Source organism: Notechis scutatus, chromosome 1 (assembly GCF_049901735.1).
Source record: "Notechis scutatus isolate UNSWTSFEM ecotype Mainland chromosome 1, rNotScu1.2, whole genome shotgun sequence".
Classification (NCBI taxonomy): Eukaryota; Metazoa; Chordata; class Lepidosauria; order Squamata; family Elapidae; genus Notechis; species Notechis scutatus.
This window is the reverse complement of record NC_142009.1, coordinates 325,681,856-325,703,824: the sequence shown is the minus strand read 5'-3', so window position 1 is coordinate 325,703,824 and position 21,969 is coordinate 325,681,856. Positions and strand designations below refer to the sequence as shown.

Here is a 21,969-nt window from a genome sequence, read left to right as displayed (position 1 = left end):
CAGAGATGCAGTATGTTAAAATGCTCTCTATGGTGCAGCGGTAGAAGGTCACCAGCAGTTTTTCATTCAATTGTTGTTTTCTGAGAAGTCTCAGGTAGTATAATCACTGTTGGGCCCTTTTGACCAGGGTTGCAATGTGGGCACCCCAGGTCAGGTCCTCTTTTAGGGTAACACCCAGAAACTTAAAACTGGCCACTTGCTCCACTCAGTTCCCATTGATAAGCAAGGGCTGGATGTCTGATCTGTTCCTTCTATAATCCACTATAAGCTCCTTGGTCTTATTGATATTGAGGACCAAGTTATTGTCTCCACACCACGAAAGCAACCGGTCTACCTCATGTCAGTAGGCAGACTCATCCCCCTGGGAGATAAGTCCCACCACTGTTGTATCATCTGCAAATTTAGCAATAGTATTACTAGAGTGGGTGGGAATGCAGTCATGCACATAAAGAGTATAGAGTAAGGGACTCAATACACAACCCTGTGGTGTACCAGTGTTAAGAATAAGGGCTGAAGAGGTATGATTACCTAATCTGACCCTCTGAGCGGCCAGACAGGAAATCCATAATCCAAAGGCAGATTGAATAAGAAAGGCCAAGGTCCAGAAGTTTAGACACTAGTCTATGTGGAAGAATTGTGTTAAAACGCAGAACTAAAATCCACAAAAAGCATCCTCATATAGCCACCCCCCACTGTTCTAGATGAGTCAGAGCAGTATGAAGAGTGATGGCTATAGCATCCCCTGTATGCAAACTGGTGTTTATCAAATGTATGCAGAAGACCAGAAATGATGTGCCGGCAGACCAATTTCTCAAAGCACTTCATGATGATAGGAGTGAGTGCCACTGGTCTGTAATCATTGAGGTTATTGATAGGGAATTTCTTTGGCAGCGGAACAATGGTGGAAGCCTTCAAACAAGATGGAATAGTGGACTGGGATAAAGACTGATTGAAGATCCTGGTAAAGACTCCAGCCAACTGATCAGCACAGTCTTTAAGCACTCAGCCAGAGATACCATCAGGACCGGCAGCCTTTCTAGGGTCCACAGTCCTCAGAATGTTCCTCACCTCCTGTTCCTCCACAATGAGGTGGGGTCTACAATTGGCAGGAAGTTGTATTTTATCTGTTTCTGATGTCTCCACTTCAAAGTGAGCAAAGAAATGATTCAGTTCCTCTGCCAATGAAGCACCCCCCTTAGCAGGGATGACATTGGTCAGTTGATGGTTTGTAATTTGTTGAATCCCTCGCCACACCTGCCTCATGTTATTGCTATAAAAATTATCCTCAATCTTCCTCTTATAATCAGTCTTGGCCTTCCGAATACCTTTCTTCAGATTAGCTCTGGCAACACTGTATCTTGCCCCATCACCGGACCTAAAGGCCTTGCTCCTGTCACGGAAGAGGCGCTGGACTTCCTTGGTCATCCAGGGTTTCTGACCAGGATAGATCCTAATATGTTTATCCACAGTGATAGTATCTGTGCAGTGTTTGATATAGCACAGAGCAGTTACAGTGTGCACCTCTAGGTCAGGGTGGTAAAAGATGTCCCAATTTGTGTTCTCAAAACAATCCTGAAGTTGTTGGGAAGCATCTTCTGGCCAAGATTTCACTGTCTTTATTATAGGCAGAGTCCGTCTCCTAAGAGGGATGTATGCTGGTGCTAAAAGCAGTGACATATGGTCTGATTGTCCCAAATGTAATTGTATAACCTTATAGCCATGTTTGATGTTGGTATATACTTTGCCCAATATGTTTGCTCCTCCAGTAGCACGCTTAACATGCTGATAGAATTTAGGGAACACTTCTTTTAAATCAGCTTGATTAAAGTCCCCCGCTATGATATTCACAGCATCAGGATACTTATTCTGCTGATTACTAACAATGTTATACAAGAATCCCAAAGCTATGGTAGTGTTGGCATTAGGTGGGACATGGACTGCAGTAATCAAAACCACGCTGAATTCCCGTGAAAGATATATGTGTCTACATTTAAGAGTCATATACTCCAGATCCATGGAGCAGTGGCTGTCTACAGTATTTGTATTGATACACCAGCTTTTGTTCACATAAAGGCTTAAACCCTTTGCTCTTGCCAGAATCTCTACTCCTGCCCTGCCGGTGAGCTATGTAGCCTTCCAGCTCAACAGCTGCACCTGGAATGAGTGAAGCCAAGTTTCTGTGATTAGCAAAACAGAGCAGTTCTTGATGAATTTCGTCTTTGCAATCTGTAGCCTGAATTCATGCATTTTGTTAGTCAGAGATCTTGCATTGGTAAGAAATATACCGTATTTGCCGGCGTATAAGACGCCTTTTTTGCCCTGAAAAACATGCCTCCAATTGGGGGGGTCGTCTTATATGCCAGGTCATCTTATACGCTGGCAAATAGTAATTGGGAAGCACTGCAGCTGCCCGCGGCTGAGGCACTTTTGCGCACCGTGGAAAGCGAATCCCGTGAAGCCGAAAGGAGCAGCCAGCCTTCTCCCAGCTCCCAAGGAAGCAGGCTCGCACCGCCCGAGCTCCGCTGAGGTATCCGGCTGGGGCTGTCAGGAGTTGTTACCGCTGGCACGGCTCGCGGCTCCAGTCCGCGTTGCCTCGGGAAGGAAAGGCAAAATCAGGAGCCGCTGCTGCCATTGCAAAGCGCCGCCGCGGCTCTTCCTTTTTGCCTTTCCCTTCCCGAGGCAACGCGGACTGGAGCCGCGCTGAGCCACGCCAGCGGTAACAACTCCTGACAGCCCCAGCCGGATACCTCAGCGGAGCCCGGGCGGTGCGAGCCTCGCTTCCTTGGGAGCTGGGAGAAGGCTGGCTGCTCCTTTCGGCTTCACGGGATTCGCTTCCACAGTGCACAAAAGTGCCTCAAAAAAAAAAAGTGCAAAAGTGGAAGGCGTGCGGAAGAGGGGGCGAGTATATAACAAACTATATTTTGAGTGGAAATGTTGGGGGGTCGTCTTATACGCCGGGTCGTCTTATACGCCGGCATATACGGTACTTGGAATTGAAGGCTTGCGTGGAAACTTACTCAGCCTAAAGAAAACCTCAACACGGCATCCTCTCTTCCTCTTCCTGTTCTTCCTCCTCCTTCCTACAGGGATAGTGATCCATGGCTCCCCCAGGAGCCTAGCTGCCTCCTTCGGTATGATATGAGAATGTATAAAATTGTCTGTAATATCCTTTTCACATTTCAGTCCAATTTGTAACAAGGCTTGCCAACTATAGATGCTCCTTGCCCCACAGGATTCAATCAAGGAAAGGATCCAAAACACACACAGAATCATACACACCATACACTGAAAGAAGGAGCGGTTAGCCGCAGCATCCATGTGCACAGCCAGCTTGAAAACCGTAATATTTGCAATAAAAAGATTAGTCAAGTAAGTTTGTACATTTATGTATTTTATTTCTTTATTTTTAAAAAAGAACACTTGCTCTCACCAGAGCAGCATAACTATTTTCCATACTGCTAATTTTTTTTTTGCAAGGGGAGGGGGAGAGGAAAAGGTTAAAATACAATTTTAAATGCAAATATTATGTTAAAAAACATCCTAATGCATTAAGAAAATACAAAACTAAATCAGAATTTATTCACAATAATAATCAGCATGGATTGATGTCATGAGGAAGAGGTGCAATGTTATGTAATAAATAAAGCCATTATTTTATGCCAAGGTAACTCAAGTTTTGCATTGTTAAACTGCTTCTAGCAACTATCATCATTTTAGATGAAGCAGACTTAATCTACATATGCAGTTTTCTTCATAGAATCTTATACCTATTCTTTTCAAGAAGGAACAATGGCTTTGAAAATTCCTTGCATACAAGATGGGTATCTGTCTTCAGACTCCTAGTTTGGTTTCAGAGATTCTATCAGCTCTATGTATGTATCTTTGATTTAAGACACAAGATCTGTAACCTTAAAAAACAACAACCCAAAAACTTCACACCACATTCCTGAGGGAATGATGTCTCTGCCTCATCTGCAAGACTTTGCATTGTGTACAGTGCAAATGTGAACAAATGCACACTGAAGTGGTGGTGGGGTATTCACCCTGGAAAAATATTAGTTGCCTATTAGGTCACATTATATGCATTTAAAATATTAAGGCAGCAAGTCTAAGAAAAGTTCCCCATTTTGAAACTTACTGTAGACTAATAAAACTTGTCTGGCGTCTCCAGTATAAAATAGATTAATTACTCAGCATGATTTAAAATAATATGTGCACTGACCATCTCGCTTGGAGAAATGGCACCAGTTTTAAACTAGGTCAATTTTATGGCAATATTTGAGAGTCAGTCTCCTGAGCTGAAACCCATTTTTTTTGGCCACGGGGTGGAAGTTCAAGACTCCCAAAAGGAATTCATTCCTATCTTCACCTTAAACTGTCCCAGAAGATGAAAAGGGACTTAAATCAATATGCTTGTGATCTGCAGGCCATAAGCTGCCCATTCTTGAGACAGGTAGGTCTTTGAAATGACACATGGACTGTTTGTGCAGACTTCCAAAGTAGCCAGCTAGGTTTCAGCCTAGTGTGTTGTGTGAACCAGTCTGTACAGTTGGTGTATGTTTAAGTAGGTCATGCAAATGCAGAACATTAGGCAAATTGAATAAACTATGGTTGGGTAATTATGGGTAAGTCTGCCATGCAACCACAACCTTTTGTCAATATTCCCATATCCCTCTAACTCACCAGGAAAATGTCTGTAGATATTCTCAATCACCTGGATCATAGTTGTCTCAAAGGTGCTTTTACAAAGGCAACTGGACTGTTTTTCCCCCCCTGAGGAAGAAGAAGAAAACATTTTGGGACAAGAAGCTTTTCTTGGATAAGAAGCGAAATGTTTTCTTCTTCCTCAAGGAAACAACAGTCCAGGTGCCTTTTAAAAAAGTATCTTTTGAGTCACTGGGAGGACTTAATTTAGAGTCCCCCTCTCTCTCTGTATCTGTGTCTGTGTGTGTGGTGTTTAAGCAAGCCATGGTTTAGCATATATGAATTCCATCAATGAAACAACTCATTAGAGATGATTAACACATTCTGGTGAGAATTAATCAGATAAATGTTCTGCCAATGGACATCTGGATCAACTTATAACTATCTCTTGGATTTGCACTCGTTCAAATTTTGCAATGCATTTCTCAATTCCAAAATCATTCTAAAACACTTATCAATAAAATGCTCCAACAGGATAATTAAAATGACAGTGCAAACCATATTAATAGTAAGAAATAGCATGTTTTGCTCTGATGTTAAAAACACAAGTGGAATGGAATTCAATTCAATTATCTGCTTATTTGTACCTCTTATCAGAGGGAAGGGCACTTTTTAGACTTGGATCTATTCTGCTTTTTCTCTATCAATCAACTGAAGTCAGGTATATGCTAAAAATTAAAGAAGGATCAAGGATTAGCTTTTGAGTTTAAAGGCCTCTCACACAACCCCATCTTTCATAATCTCAGTAGTATAATTTAGAGTTAGAGGAGGCATTGTGTAGCTGCTATTGTTAAATAACTGGGAGTCAAAAATCCTTATTGATCATCTTCTAACCATTCTGATATCTGCCTATAAATCTTGGTCTCCCTGGATCTGCTTTTGATATTCCTGTGTGATCTGTTAGTAGCCACAATAGTCAGTGACATATCCCAGTGACTGCAATACTCATTTCTGTGGCAAAATCAGCCTGGAAATCTGTACTTTGGAGGAGAAAACAGAGTTCCAGAATCCAGCAATCATGGACAAGTCTCACTGATTTTCTGTCATTCTACCATCTACTGTCCTGCCAGCAACTTCAGAAAGAGCCAAGAGAGGACAAAGCTCAGAAAGAAAAGAGGTTTTCCTACACATTTAAAAGAGCAGAAAAGGCAACTTAAGGCTCTTTGAAGAGAAGAGGCACTGGAGAAGATATGCTACGTATAGGCAGCTGCGTCAGGAGCAGCATACAGCAGTGTAGTCCATCAACCTGGCAGACTGTAGTTGAGATATTTTCAAATTGTGTCCCAGTTGCTTACAAATGCTCACTGAGGAGAGAGACAAAAGTTACCCACAACATGCTCAGTTGTCTGTTTATGACAAGACATTTGGTGCCTTGGAAATGACAACATTAAACAACTCTTAAAACCAAGGCAACCCTCATTTTATTTCCAATATGCAGCTAGCTTTGTTTTCAGTTCGCACACCAAACTAGCAAATGAACTTCAATGACTAAAAATAAATTTGCTTTAGAGTCGCCATGTCCAACCTATGGCCCGCAGACAGCATGTGGCCCTGGACAGCTAGTAATGCGGCTCTGTAAGATCATATAAAATGTTTTTAAAATGTTATTTACATACATTAACTATATCATATATTTTATATGCAACCCAAGACAATTCCTCTTCACTCAATGCAGCCTAGGCAAGCCAAAAGATCCATGCTTTATAGCAGTGGCCCCCAACCTTTTTTGTGCCACGGCCCGGTACCGGCATCAGAAAATGATCTGCGGCCTGGTACCGGCATCAGCATGCATGACAAGGCAAGGCGAGCCGAGCAACCGGCCAGCCAGCCGTCCCCCGCTTCTCCCCGCCACCTTCAACTCCTCCTTTGTACCTTTGTCGATGGGCTTCGCTTCGGGACGGCCACTCGGCTCGCCTTGCCTTGGGTGCTGAAAGAATCCTCGCGCCTTAGTTTCGTTCGAAGCCCCCCCCCCTCGATGAAACTAAGGCGCGAGGATTCCTTCAGGACCCAAACGCCGCTTTCCAACCGGAAAAGCTCACCCAGAAGCACTTTCTCGTCAAACAAGATGGCGGCGCCCAGCAAACCGGCGGCCCGGTAGGAAATGTTCCACGGACTGGTACCGGTCCGCGGCCCGGTGGTTGGGGACCCCTGCTTTATAGAGCAGTGTTTCTCAACCTTGGCAACCTGATAGCGGGTGGGCTTCAACTCCCAGAATACCCCAGCCAGCTATGCTGGGAGTCCATCCATCAACAAGTTGCCAAGGTTGAGAAACGCTGCTCTGTAAAGCATGGATTTCGAGTGTGTGTGTAAAGGAACACCCTATATTCTGGATTTACATCTTTCCCTTACACCAAGAGCGCATGGCTGAAGAGAAACCTACAGTGTAACCTACCTGCTTTGTGGGAAAAAGATCTCAGGCTCCTTTAAGGAGACAGGAAGAAATGATGGGGAAGACGTAGTGCTTTCCAAACCCTGGACAAGCAGATAATTCAAGGCAGAGATTTGTAGTGTTTGGATCTGAAGTAGGCAGGCCTTCCTGGCAAACATTCTCACCTCTCTGGGCATCAGCCTCATAGCCGGCTTCTACACCAGGGGTGTCAAACTGCATTTCTTCGAGGGCTGGATCAGTATTGCAGTTCTCTGCGGGCCGGGTGGAGGAGACGGGACGGACGCCTCCTGCAACACCCTGCTGGCCAAAATGGGGCACAGGGGGGGCACGCAACTGCCAGAATCCTGACACCCTGTTTTTGACCTGGGCATCCTGCCGGCCAAAATGGGGCACGGGGGGGCCACACGTGCCCCCCCCCACACTGTGTTTTCATCCTCCTGCATCACTTTGCTGACCAAAATGGAGGCGTCAGAAGCAAAGTGTGGACTGGTCCTTTGCTATTTCTAAGCTGGCCGCGCGGGCCAGATTTAAGCATCCCATGGACAGGATCCAGCCCACGGGCCTTGAGTTTGACACCCTTGTTCTATACCATCTCTGCTTACAGGTAATCCTTGACTTACAATTGGTCAATGTGACCGTTCCAACACACCTCCCAAAAGGTACTTACAAACTAGTCCCAAAGTTGTGATGGTTTCCACCACCCCCCCAAAAAAACCCAGTCTTTTCAAATTCTGGGTAGTCAGTAACTGGCCTGCATTTATGGCCTTTTGCAACATCCTGGAGTCATATGACTGCAGTTTACATTTTTGCAGTAAAACTCGTGTTTACTTGCAGTTTGGGGCAAACGCGCCCCATAGTGAACAATAAATTCAATTAACAGCTATAGTGTTCGCTTAATGAGTGCAGATTCACTTAATGACGAGTCATCAAAAAAAGGCGGGGAAAGGTAAAATTGGATCGGTCACATGATTATGACTGTTGTTATGGTCATAAGTTAAGGAGTCCCTCTATTACAGAAGTACAGGTTCATGCTTACTTGGCGACACGGGACAAAATCTCCTTGACTCGGACAACCAGCCTTTCATGTTGTATAGGATTGCTCTCAATGGTGCTGTGAAGCTTTGCCATGTAGAAATCAAGTGTGTTCAGTGTGGGGGTCTCACCGGTGCCTGTTGGAAAGAATCCCATTAACTACTTGAGCACCAATTAGCATCCTTGCTTAATTAACATGGTGTAGGCCAGTGGTTCCCAACCTTTGTTATGCCGCGGCCCGGTACTGGCATCAGCTGGGCGCCGCGGCCCGGTACCGGCATCAGCTGGGCGCCGCCATCTTGTTTTGATGAAAAAGTGCTTCCGGTGGGCTCACCGGAAGCACTTTTTCATCAAAACAAGATGGCGTGCAGCGCTTCAGTGAGCTTTTCCGGTAGAAATGGCACGCCGCCATCTTGCGGTGAGCTTTCTACCGGAAAAGCTCACCAGTGACTTTCATCAAACTGGCGCCCAACCAGCGCCCGGTAGGATTTGTTCCACGGACCGGTACCAGTCCGTGGACCGGTGGTTGGGGACCCCTGGTGTAGGCTACTCTGAAGGTAGCAAAGAACCAAAGCTCACCCTCTGAATCCTGGAAACCTTATCTGGACATAACCTTTAAGACAACCAAGAGTTAAACACTTGCATTTTTAACACAGTAAATAACATGCTGTTCAGAATGTTTTCTCAACAACATATTTTGTATTCCTGCTGCATGGTTACAGGACACATTGACCTGATTCAGAATGATGACAATGCATAAATTTGCTCCCCCCCACCCCCCAATTTTTCACTCTAGATCTAAAATGTATAGCTGGAATGTAACAAGTATCTAACTGGAAGTTTTCCAGTCAAGCTTATATCCCAGAAACGTTTGTAGCACCCATAGAAACCTGGTTTGCTTCTGCTGCTGGCATCTCTTCCCCCCTCTCTGACTTCCTATTGCCTTTTTTCAGTAGCCTCCAGCTTTCATCCATTTTATTCAGTGATTGGTCGAAGTTCAGCAGCACTGAAAAAGCAGACCTATGACTGATGTCTCATTAATGTTTCAGCTGTCACAGCAACCCTGCAGCCATGTGATTGTTATCTCGGCACGCAGGTGCCTGGCTTGCGATTATAACCTCACAGGGAGCTGCTGCGGTCACATTATTATGATTTGCAGTTTTCTTCTGATGGCTTCCCACCAGCAACCGCAATTGGGAAGCCAGCAGGGAAGGTTGCAAATTGCTCTTAGTACAGGGGTCCCCAACCTCTGGTCTGTGGACTGGCACTGGTCCTTGGCATGCCAGCAACTGGGCCACGCAAACAAGCTAATCCTCATCCGTGGGATGCAGGCAACATGTGAAACCACGCACCCCTCCAGTCCACGGAAAAACCTCTCTTCACAGAACCGGTCCCTGTGCCTGAAAGGTTGGAGGCCACTGCTCTAGTAAGTCGCTCCTGTTTTTTCTCCATCCGCAGCACAATAGCATTCATTTATTCTTTGATCTACAGCCCAAATAGAGTGGTAGCTCGGTACTCATCGTTAATTGGTTCTGGGAGGTGCAATGAATACAAAAAATGATGAGTATCGAACAATTTTTTCCCCATAAGGAATAATAGTAGTGAGTCACAAGGTAGCCGACACCGTGTTCTAGCTTGTCCCAAACAAACTGCGATGACCCAGGGCGTGGCACAAAGGTAGCACAGTCAAATCAGCAATAAGAGTCCCTTTATTATATCCAACTTTGCCTCCAATGTCCAGGTTACCTTCGGCTGGAGAAAAACTCTCCCAGGATCAGTCTTTAACTGTAGAAAATTCAGTCCAAAACAAGATACATACAAACTGTAACTAAAAATCCAAACAAACCAAGCTGAAGTAATTAGCTTGATAGGGATAGATAAGCCACAATGATACAAGATAAATTCATGCTTGCTCCCAACAGCTTGCTGCGTTCAGCTTCCTTTTTTGTACACTGTGTTCCCAGCTGCAGCTAATGAAGGGAATCAGGGCCCTTTCCTCCCCCGTAAGCCATGCAACTCACGTTGCTCCCTTCTCCGTTCCTCCCTGCGTGCCCTAGGATGAAGAGAGAGAGGGCCTGGGTCTTGCTCCGAATTCCCTCTCCCTGTTCTACCTCTTCCCTGCTCTGCCCAGCCAGACTTTACCCTTCCACAGTTTCTTCCACAGCCAATGGAGCCACACTCACTCCCTGTCAATTGTTCGGCTTCCCCCTCAGAGTCAGATTCCGACAGGGGCATGACACAAACGATGAATCCCAGGACAAAATTTTCATGTCAAAATGCATCGAGTACCAAACTCAAATGAGTTTCAAAGCAATTGAGTACCAAGGTACCACTGGATAAGGAATAGGCCTGTCTAAATCCAAACCCAAAATGATTTTTCTTTCAGTAATAATCTTTGTGGAAGTCTCCAAATGGAGGCTGGGTGGCCATTTGTCAATTCCTCTATTGAAAAAGGGGGTGGACTAGATGAAATCAAAGATCTTTCCCAATGTTTCTAAACGTTTCTATGATGGAAGTGTTTTTCTATGCAGGCACAGACCTCCAGGAAGAACCCTGAAGAATTTGTCCAAACCTTCCGGTAAACCACCTTAACACTCTTGCCTTTTTAACAAAGTGAAACTTGAGGTTGAGAATGGGGCAGTGTTTTGCTTGTGGCACTGTCATGATCAATGTACCCCCTAAAGACGCATGACTGCTACACACAAATATTGCAAAGCATGCAAGACTTCCGTGTCTCCTAAGTTAGCAGGGGGAAGCACCGTCAAACTAACACTCTCCAGTACCTGGAATGGGAAGGCTGGCAAAACTGGCTGTCAGAGCTTGGCGCACCATCTGGAGCTGTTGCTGCAACGCCATTGTCTGCCTCTCCTCCAGTGCAAGCTCCTGCTCTAGGCGCTCCTTGGCGCAGCTCATGCTCTCTGTGTGCTTCTGCAGGATGGCATTCTGCTCCTCGAACTCTGTGTTCATCTTACGCAGTCTCCGCAGCTCTGCTTCCCTGGCTGCTCCAGCAAAGAGAAAGGGAAAACAGAAGGACCAGAATTAAAAAGAAAAATGAAAAAAACACGGATCACAATCCTGCTTCTTCAACCTCTTGTTTCCAGTCCATGATAAAAATAGGCAATTGCTTGCTATAACCTTCTCCAATTTGACACCTTTCAGATGTGTTAAGTTACAGCTCTCAGGATTCCCAGACTTTGACCGTGCTGGTTGGGAATTATTAGAGGCACCAGAGAGAAATTAGTTTTCTGGACAGTCTGTTTGTCTTCCATAATGTCCTAGCAAAAAGGAGATTCAGCTCTAATAGACTTGAATGAATGTCGACAGTTGGGTTCATTTATGTAATTTGAACTCTGCACTGTTTGTCTTCTACTATAATTCCTAGAGAAATTATTCTGGAAAGTTTAGTATCTAATGAGAAATCACAATTGGGATACCAAGGAAAGATCTCCCAGGTGTTTTATGAAGAGAGCCAAAACAAAAAGTGAGCTGGTTCAGACATTGCACAAAGCCAACATGTTAGGAATGATAGTCACCTAACAGTTGGGTTGGCAATATATAAACCAGGATAGTCATTTAATACTGTTGTATCTTTAAGAGAATGCTGTAACTGTGATTGGCTGAGGTTCCTCCAACAGCCATAAGATGGAGCCAGAAACCTGGTTTGTCCTTTTTTTGCATTTCCTTTGCTTCCTCTTTGCCTTTTGCCTGATCATCATTCTGCTTGAATTGCTGTGAGTCTTGCAACTGTTCTCAAACTCTGTTTACTGGACTTTGTTTATGATACTGGTAAAGAAAAGGACTTCGTTTTTGGATTATTGTTTGGACTGATTGTTTTGAATAGTAACTGCTTTAACCGTGTATGATTTGGACTGTTTGTTGGACTTTGTTTACCCGGTTACTAGAAGTAAAACTTACATTTTACTATTCAGTGTATCTGTGTGCTGGTTGTGTGTTATTCATCACCATCCTCACTATGTTTCCCTAACGGGGAATACCTCAACACAACACATCATAAAGTCAAGGTGGTTTATTTTTTGACTTAGCATGCACTAGTAACTAAAATGTACTGTTGCTTTTATGTTTTAGCTCAGTTAGTGAACTGAACCAACTGTGATTTAATAAACTGTTGTTAACTGAAGAATAAAAACTGTTAATCTAGTCATTTGCTTTAAAACAGAGGTCTCATTCTCGCGGCCCGCGGGCCAATTGCGGCCCGCAGGACGATATTCTGTGCCCCCCCCCCATGATATGAAAGTATAATATTAGTGTATAATATAAATATAAAGTATAATATAAAGTATAATATTATGCGGCTCAGCCTCACCCAGACTCTGCCTCCAGCGGCCCCCAGGTAAATTGTGTTTGAGACCCCTGCTTTAGAATAAATGTCTATGGAGTTTCTCAGTCATCCAGGTCATGGTTGTCCCAAAGGTACTTTTTCAAGAGGCGGGATGGACTTTCTGATTTTTCCTTTCCTTTCCTTTCCTTTCCTTTCCTTTCCTTTTTCCTTTTGTTTCACTTCTCATCCAAGAAGCTACTTCAGCTCTGACAGGATGGTGGGGAATGGAAGGATTTATAAAACAAAAACAGAAAGTCTTGTTGCCTCTTGAAAAAGAACCTTTGCTTTGAAATAGTTCTTGGAACTTGCCTCTTATGTCATTATCCATCTCTGGTATTACAGATTTCCACTCTTTCAGGGATTAGTACTGCAATCTCTCCTCCATCACAATTGAAGGCAAAAAAAAAGTTCAATTCCAGATTTTCTAGCCATTTTAAGCCAAGCTGGTCCTCCTTCCTCAAGTCAATTAACATTTTAATAAAGCCACAGCTTTTCTGGAAAATGTGGGCATCTTTAGTTTCAAACCTATCTTCATTGTGTGTTGAAACTTCTTTGTAAAATATCTCTGGTGTATATAAAGAAATAGGAAAGGCAGCATCCCCTTTTAATATACATACACACTCAGTCCAACAATTCATTCCCATCAGATCTGAGATTCGGGTTGCAGCCATTGCTTGTGGCTTTTGGAAGGCGGGGCAGTGGGAAGAAATGGTATGCCCCAGTTTCCATAAGGGAAACCACTTTATCTTAGTACTGACTGCATTTCAACAGCTTCATTTGTACCTTTGTTCTGGTCTAAGAATTCCTCTGTAAAAATAGGGACATCAAATGTTGAGAAGCCATCACTGCCACTTTCTCCAGTCTGCAAGAAAAAATAGATTAAAAAAGCTGGCCAAAAAGCATTAATAACTTAAAGATTACATATTTTTCTCAGCTTGGTGTGGAAACACTGAAAATGTGGGAACACACTATATTTCTATACAGCCTTAGAATATCCTTTCTTTTTTCAGAATTAGCAATGAAAGGTTGGATAATGCAATGGAGCTACACTATACATTAATGTGCCACAAGTCTGGTATCAACACTCCAGGACAAAGCTAACAGGTTAAAACAAAGTTTATATCTACGGTATGATTCTTCTTATAGTTGAAAAGTCACAGCAGCTAATAAACACAGCCACCATTAATTTAATGATCAAGAAACTAAAATGGTATTATCTAGGCAGTGCCAAATGGATTTTTCTTAGAAATAAACATATTGTTAATTGTTCCCCTAATTTTCAAATCAGTAGGAAGTTCTTTAAGACTGCAACAGAAAGCTTTCATGCAAATTCTAAATCTAATTTCTAGATCAAAAACTACATCGACATAACTGCTTTTCTGGAGTTTATCTGTAGTTTTTAGGCTCAGATTGTTTATGTTTTGGGGGGGCGGTTTGCCTTTGACATTCAGATACAAATGTTTTGAAATTGTAGCTCGGTTGCAATAACTAAGGTGAGGGAGAAACCTAGAGAAAGTGTACTTTTTCAACTTTCAGTATGCTAGATAAAATGCAAAACAGATGGAGGGTGAAATATCTTACCTCATTGACTAGTAACTAGAAAATAAACAGCACAATTTCTCATTTTCAGGTTTGATATTCGTAAAAGCAAAAATGAAAGCCATCCCTTATACCCTGACAAATTACCTTGTATCCATTGAGCAATGTATTCACAGTTCCAGCACCAGCATCCTCTAAAATAATATTTTTTAAAAAGAAAAAAATCAGTTAATCAAAGCAGGTATCGAGGAGCTGATAATGCAGTCACGATTTGAATTAAATCCCTCCTAGGGCTTTTAACTTCAAGCAGACAGGAGGGAAGGGAATATGCAAGGAAAATAAGAAACTGATATTCACTTGGATCAAGAATTCCTACATTCGGTGATGCCATAGTAAATAAGACTTCACAGCTGAAAATTTAACCAATCAGGAGTATCTGTAGGCAAAATTTGTTTACCCCTTTGGAGATCAGGAAAAAAAAATCCAAGAAGGAACAAATTGCAAGAATAGGCAAGCTCATTTGAAATTAGGATTCTGTATGTGTACATCAAAGGAACGGCTAACTAAATCTGTCTATATGTTGTGAAATTAAAGAATTTTCATCATGTTATCAGACTGTTAGTTGGTGTTCATGGATGCATTCTGCCAGTCTTCTGCAAACCCCAAAATATAATGCGAGTGCCCCCGTGCATGCACCCCACCACCCACACATGCACCCCCCCACGCACATGTGCGCTGCCCCTCCTCGCCCATTTTTGGCTTCAGGTTGGTGCAGATGGCTTTACAGGCCCAAAACGCGGTGCAGGGTGGCCTCACACAGCGCTACGGCGCCCTGTTTTGGCTTCCAGGTTGGTGCAGGAGGCTTTCCATGGAGGGTTCTTTTTAAAGAGCAATTACAAAGAAGGCTGAGAAATTAGCTGGAGGGGAAGGGGGACAGCAAACTGCTAGAGAAGTCTGTAAGTCAGGGGTTCTTAATCATTTTTGTGCCATAGACCAGTGGCCCCCAACCTTCTGGGCACCAGGGACCGGTTCCACGGAAAGAGGTTTTTCTGCGGCCCGGAGGGGCCATGGTTTCACATGCTGCCTGCATCCCATGGATGGAGCTTCACTTGTTTGCATGGCCCAGTTTCAGTCCACGAATTGGGCCTGGGGACTCCTGCCACAGACCTGTTAGAGAGGCTGGTAAAACCTACACACCTCTTTTCAGAAATGTATTTAAATACATAAAAATGTATAGACACAAATTGTATTACAAAGTTAACAAGCGTTTCTTTGTGTCCATTAATTATTTTGTTGCATACATACATTGCTGAATAAAAAGCAAATGTGTCCCTTTAAGAACAGGGGTGTCCAACCTTGGCAACTTTAAGACTTGTGGACTTCAACTCCCAGAATTCCTCAGCCAGCTTTGCTGGCTGAGGAATTCTGGGAGTTGAAGTCCACAAGTCTTAAAGTTGCCAAGGTTGGACACCCCTGCTTTAGAACAACAATATGAGGAAGAAATATAATAATAGGAAATCCCTGAGACAACTTGTACTCTATGTTGGATCTACAAATATCCAATACAACTGCAAAACTGACCTTTCTTAATTTTCTTCTCTTGCATCTTCTCAGCACACAGCTTGTAAGCTTCTGATTGCTGGTATTCCCTCAGCTCCTTCATGTATTGCTGCTTCTCCCGCTCAGCCTCATCCAGATAGCGCTGAAAACACAGGAAAAGTTACAATGGACCCAATCCACAACCTCCATCTCTCTTTATCGCGTGTCCCAAAGGTGCTTTTTTCAGGAGGCAACTGGACTTTCTTTGTTTTTGGGTTTTTTTTGAAGACATTTCTCTTCTCATCTAAGAAGCTTCTTCAGCTCTGAGAGGATGGTGGGGAATGGAAGGATTTATACTCCTTGCAGACAGCTGGTCATTTGCATCCTTTTAGAGGGTAGCTGAAGCACTTGGAGGTTTATCTGTGTCTTCAGGGTCACCTGAGTAGTGCTCTTGGTTCCTGTAGCCTGCCAATTCTTTTCCCCCTCTAGAAATCCATTCCTACTCCCACACCATTCAAAGGGTGTTCATCCCAAATTGTGTAGCTAAAAGTCTGTAGAAATTCTCAATCGTGGTCAAGGAAAAAACAAGAAAGTCCAGTTGAAAAAGCACCTTTGGGACAACCATGACCTGGATGACTGAGAATCTCTACAGGCTTTTCATCCTGTGCTTACTAAAACATGCTTATAATCGTAGAAGCTCATAATATGCCAATATGGGTAGTCCTCAGCTTACAACTGAAAAAAGCGACTTATGAGATTTTTCGCACTTACAACCGTTGCGGTATCTCCATAGTTACATGATAAAAATTCAGATGCTTGGCAGCTGGACTGCATTTATGGTGGTTGCAGTGTCCTGGGGTCCTGGGATCCCCTTTTGTGACCTTCTGACAAGCAAAATCAATGGGAAAACCATATTCACTTAACAACCGTGTTACTAATTGCAGTAATTCACTTAACTATGGTAAAAAAAGGACATAAAATGGGGCAAAATTCACTTCACTGTCTTTGTTTAGCAACGGAAATATAGAGCTCAACTGTGATGTAATTCGAGGACTATCTGTAACTTCAGATTTTGAAGAAATACAATAGAAAAAAGTATTGAAGTTATTGAACTTTGGTGTTGGAGAAGACTTCTAAGAATACCACAGATAGCCAAGAAAACAAACAAATGGATCACTGAATACCCAGACTTCTCAATCAAGGCACAAATAGTCAGGCTCAAATTATTTTATTCCAGATAGATTATGTGAAAAAAAGAAGACGACCAGCAGCATAGTGGATTAATTCAAATATAGCAATGATGGGTCTCTGATGGAATCCTAAAGGGTCAGTTTGTGGACAATTACCCAGAAGAAAATCCACCGGTGTGTTCACTAGGAACCAACTAGATGGCACCTAATCAGACACCTGATTACAATAAAAACAGAATTCAATCAAAACAATGCAAACTTGTAGAAGCAAAACTGAAATAGTAACTTCTAGATCAGGGGTGTCAAACTCCGATTTCATCGAGGGCCACATCAGGGTTGTGTTTGAGGGCCTTGAGTTTGACACCCTTGTTCTAGATTAACCTTAGATAGGGACAAAATGCAGGTAGTCCTCCGCTTACAACCATAATGGAACATATAATTAAGGCCGTAGGTTATGCTGGTCATTAAGCAGGTCATCATGTGATAATGTCCAATTTTATGACCTTTATTTTGAGGCAGTCTTTATGTTAGCATTGTAGTCATAAAGCAAACTTATTGCTCACAGTGAATGTTTTTTTTTTAAACTGGAAGTAAATCGGTTTCTAGCCAAAAACCCTCCATACACTGCAGTCACAGGATGCTGCAAATGCTCATAAATACAGGCTGGTTACCTAAAAAAATGCAATCATGTGACCCAGGTGGGAGGGAGGCATAGGAACTTTGAATCCAGGTTGTATCTTTTGGCGGGGTGTGTGTGTGTGTTCCATTGTAAATTTGAATGGTTGCTAAGGGATCGATTATAAGCTGAGAGAACCTAGAAGTTAAGATTTGACACTTATTCATGCCTAACAATCACAGTTTGTATTTCTACTGGCTTCAGAAAACCTTACATATTTCCATGTTCTCTCACCTGCTTTTCCGTGGGCTGTAGTTTACTCCACTCTGCTCCCAACATTTTTGTGATCTCTGGGAAGGGCAAATCCGGGCGCTGCATGCGAATTTGTTCCCGTCGTTCATTTAGAAAGCGGACGTAGCCTGTCACAGGGGCCTTCGGTCCATTTGGAAGGATTTTCTTCCTCTTCTTGCCTTTCGGCCAGCCCCGCTTTTTCACCGGCTGCCCACAGTAGAAACAAAAAAGTTTGGGTCACTCTGCTCTGTCACTCCTGGCATTTCTGGAGGCCTGTGTCCAGGACTGCCACCACATATCTGTGGCAATCCCACACAAGCAAACGGGAAAATCCTGAACTGCCATCCTGGTTGTGAGATTCAGTATACGTGGAATCTCTGGCTACATTCCAAAATGAAAGTTTCTAGTCCTCAGAAATTTACTTTACTTTATTGTCATTGTACCTCGTACAACGAAATCAAACACCATCTTCAGTGCACATCATGGCCATGAAAATAAAACACAAACACACATCCTTCACTCCACACATTGAACCGGAAACCCACAACATCGCACCAACACTGCACTATACAGTAGAATTCAAAAGAGCTACTGCCCTGGGACAGAAACTGTTTTTCTCCCTATTTGTGCTTGTTTTTAATATTCTGTACCATCTGTCAGATGGTAATCTAAATCTAGAGAAGACATCCTTGAAAGGATGGAGTGCAGTAGAACTGGGGCAATTGGATGGAGTTGAGTGTTTACTGGCCGGATGCCCTTCCTAATGCCTATCTGTAGTTCTCAGTAGATTTTTCTTTTCTTCGCACCCTAAGAAACATCTGCCATGCCTAGGATTGAACCTTCCAAGTGGGAGGCAAGTATCTTCACCACTAGACTACCATGCCGCTCAAGAAAGCATAATTAATCTATCCAAAAGCTAAAGTCTTATGCAAGTTGAGCTAGACTCCTAGTAATTTCATCCATGTAGTTTTCTTTGCCACAACGTAGAAGCTGTTTGCTATTTTTTTTCTGGATGTTTAAAACTCCCAGTCCAGCCAATAATTCTGCTACAATGTTTCTGGTGACTTCTCATTCAAATACAACAAGGTCTGACCTTGCTTAGTATTATGAAGTAGGAACAGAGCTTTGGCTGAAGTTGTCACTGTGCTGAGTGATCTAATCTAAACATCACCAAATTTAACACTTAAAACTTTTGTAAGCAAAATCTGGCCATTCTTATTTTGATACTTTCAAAATGCTATAAACCAGAGGTCCTCAAACTTTTTAAACAGGGGGCCAACAGGGGGTGACTGGGGGGCATGGCCAATTTAGCAATCCATTAAACAATACATACAAATTAAACTTTCGTTTGTTTTGATCCTGGGGGTGTTTTATTTGCTTTTGTTTGCATATTGTTCTTTTGGTTGATTTTTCTTTTTACTAGAGCGTTTTTTAAGTTGTTTAGGAGTCTAGTGGTCCATTTCAGGAAACTCAGTTTTGCAGCAATTCTTCTCAGCCCCCAGGAGCTTACAATCAACAACTTTCTTTCTCTCTGTATCTCTTTCTCTGCCTATCTCTCTCTCTTTCTCTGTCTGTCTATCTCTCTGTATCTCCTCTCTCTCTCTCTCTCTCTCTGATTTACTAAGGGCATTTACCTTCTCAGGTGAGCTAGGTTTAAAAAAAAAATCAAAATCAAAATTGACAGTGTGTTTATATGGACGCACCAGGGGGCTCACCTCCTCTTCGCCATGGGGCTTCTCCCCAATTAACCGAGGGGCCTCGCCTTTCTCCTGCTTAATAGCCACTAGGAAGTTCCCATGTTGAGTTTTACTTGCAGCATTCCTGTAATCCAAAGTTACCAAGAAAGGTTTCCACAACAGCAATGGAGAACTTCAAAACATTCCAATCTACCATCAAAACTAAAACAGATTTAGGGACATAGCTAGAGTTAAATTAATCAATAAGAACAGAAGAGAAAAATAAGGTGTAGGGGGAAAAAAAGCCCTGTGAAACATAATCAGACTTTTGATTAGTTTTGAGATCTTTAAAAAACATATTTAAACTTAAATACATAAAGTGATTCCCAACATTACATGAAAAACAAGTCCTCCCAGTTGAAAAGACCATTTTAATACAATGACTCACTGGGCATGTCCAATTTGTTTTCAGTTAAGAATTGTAGCAGGAATATTAAACCACTACAGAAACAAGTTTGCAAATACACACAGTTCATATGCTCTACTCATTCACTCAGAAAATGAAGAGACAGAATGCAAAATGTTTTATTCAACCTAAACAGCAGAGATAACAAGCAACCCACATACAAGTTTAAATTGGTACCTGAGTCATCTATGTGCGAGTTGGGCCGCTACATCAATTTGTTTAATAAAGAAATGATCCTGGCTTATTTGGGCACACACAAAAAATACAAGTTTGGCTCCAGTCATTAGTGTAAGTTACATGTCTAATTTGCTTCCTTGTTGATGCAAAGAGGAAGAACCAACAGGAAGCATCCTCTAAGACCAGGGCCTTCAAACTTGGCAACTTTAAGACTTGTAGACTTCAACTCCCAGAATTCTCCAGACAGCATTCTCCAGACGGCTGAGGAACTCTGGAAGTTGAAGTCCACAAGTCTTAAAGCTGTCAAGTTTGAAGGCCCCTACTCTAAGATGTAGCTTGCTCATGCGATAGATTAATAAGCCAATTTGGTGTAATTGGTAAAGAGCAGGTGTAAAAACCAAGAGATTCTGAGTTCTAGTTCTCCCTTAAGCATGAAAGCTTTAGGCCAGTCATTCTCTCTCAGTCTATGCCACCTCACAGGATTGTTGTGAGGGTGGGAAAGGAGGTAAGAGAAAATGTACACCCCCTTGAGTTGTAGAAAATAGAGAAATACATAGATATAAATACATAGATAAACAAACCTGTAGGATAATGCCATGCAAATATAACCAGGACTGGTAAATTTCAAAAAAATGAAAGAGGTGGCTAAATGAGATTTTAGAAGCTGGCTATGAAAAGGAGATTCTGCATATACTCAAGATGTAGGATTTCACGATTTGAATATTTAAACATTTAACAGTATTTGTGACAATTCAAAATAGGTTTAGGGAAATTTTTAGATACAAGTTAGATTTTTGAGAAAGATCCCATGAAGACAAACCTTAGAGTTTGTCTCTCACGCAATCCAAAGTCCCCACTCTCCAAAATAAAAAGTGTTCATCACTTACAGAAGGCTGGTAGATTGCTGCTTGGAGCTCTGTGACATTCTTTTCTCTTGAATTCAAGAAAACCATAAATGTCCACTTAAACTTAAGGAACCTGAAAAGGACATGTGAAAATTATTAGTGTAAATTACAATTAGCTTGGGCAGGAAATAATTTACACAGGAGATGAAATGACTCTTTATGTCTCTGAACTCCTTTTCTGGATGCCTAAATCAGGGGTCCCCAAGCTTGGCAACTTTAAGACTTGTGGACTTCAGCTCCTTCTGGGAGTTGAAATCCACAAGTCTTAAAGTTGCCAAGTTTGGAGGCCTCTGGTTTAAATGTTTAATCCAGCATTTTAGCCCTTACAATGGCTGAGTAAAAGCCCTCAGGGCTTGCAAAGAAGGCAAAATACCTTAATTTTTTCCTCTTGATTCTGTACAGTAATAATGTTAGAGGTAAGATGACTCTGTAAGAGAGGCTCAGTTTACATAGATTAAGAAGTAAAAGGCCCTGCGGGATCAATTTATGTTATGCCCAAAGGTTTCTAATCTGAAAATTTCAATAGAACACAGGAAGGCTCCTCTGGATGTATAACAATGGCCATCTTAGGTTAACCAGTGGAATGATGCTTACTTCCTCAATGGAAGCTCTTCAGCTACACTGGACTGCTACTCCCATCATTCCCAGCCAGCATGGTCAATGGGAATTAGGGGATTTGTAGTTATATAGTAAATTAGCTGCCAAATACTGAATTGGGATTAGTCCACGTACAGTAATTTAAGTGTCTTTCAACCTTGGGAACTTTAAGACTTGTGGACTTCAACTCCCAGAATTCTCCAGCCAGCTTGCTGGCTAGAGAATTCTGGGAGTTGAAGTCCACACATCTTAAAATTGTCCACACTTCTTAAAATTGTCCACACTTCTTAAAATTGTCCACACATCTTAAAATTGCCAAGGCTGAGAAACACTATAGCTCAATATTTTGGACTGAGCAACCACCATCCCCTCATAATCTTACACTAGTGATAGGGAATTTGATTCTCCAAATGCGGTTGATTCTGTGGCTAGTGTACGTTGCTACATGACATCTGCAGAGTTACAGGTTCCCAATCCCTGTCTGTAAAGATAATTAGTGACCTGGGAAA

At 42.5% G+C, this 21,969-nt stretch overlaps 1 protein-coding gene across 3 annotated transcripts; it reads right to left on the bottom strand.

Moving 5' to 3' along the window:
* Positions 1–3,372: 3,372 nt before the first annotated feature.
* On the bottom strand, positions 3,373–21,565 carry HMG20B (high mobility group 20B). 3 transcript variants are annotated; one of them, XM_087952613.1, is made up of 9 exons: positions 20,846–21,139; positions 19,343–19,460; positions 17,643–17,846; positions 15,585–15,705; positions 14,151–14,197; positions 13,248–13,326; positions 10,909–11,124; positions 8,130–8,262; positions 3,373–6,008 (listed from the first exon to the last, which is right to left on the bottom strand). In XM_087952613.1, the coding sequence occupies exons 1-9, from the start codon at positions 20,881–20,883 to the stop codon at positions 5,996–5,998; spliced, it is 969 nt and encodes a 322-aa protein (XP_087808739.1). In that variant the 5' UTR covers positions 20,884–21,139; the 3' UTR covers positions 3,373–5,995. The 3 variants fall into 3 exon arrangements, with proteins under 3 accessions (XP_087808739.1, XP_087808742.1, XP_087808740.1); XM_087952616.1 differs by having other exon boundaries at positions 19,355–19,460; positions 20,846–21,134; XM_087952614.1 differs by lacking the exon at positions 3,373–6,008 and having other exon boundaries at positions 8,126–8,262; positions 20,846–21,565.
* Positions 21,566–21,969: the final 404 nt, after the last annotated feature.

Coding starts and splice junctions, on each gene's coding strand:
- HMG20B (XM_087952613.1), bottom strand. CDS start 20,883: ATGTCACAGAGCTCCAAGCAGCAATCTACCAGCCTTCT. Junction 17,847..19,342: donor AAGAGGAGGTGAGCCCCCTG/GTGCGTCCATAT, acceptor TACTGTGGGCAG/CCGGTGAAAAAGCGGGGCTG. Junction 8,263..10,908: donor TGCCAGCCTTCCCATTCCAG/GTACTGGAGAGT, acceptor TCTTTCCAACAG/GCACCGGTGAGACCCCCACA.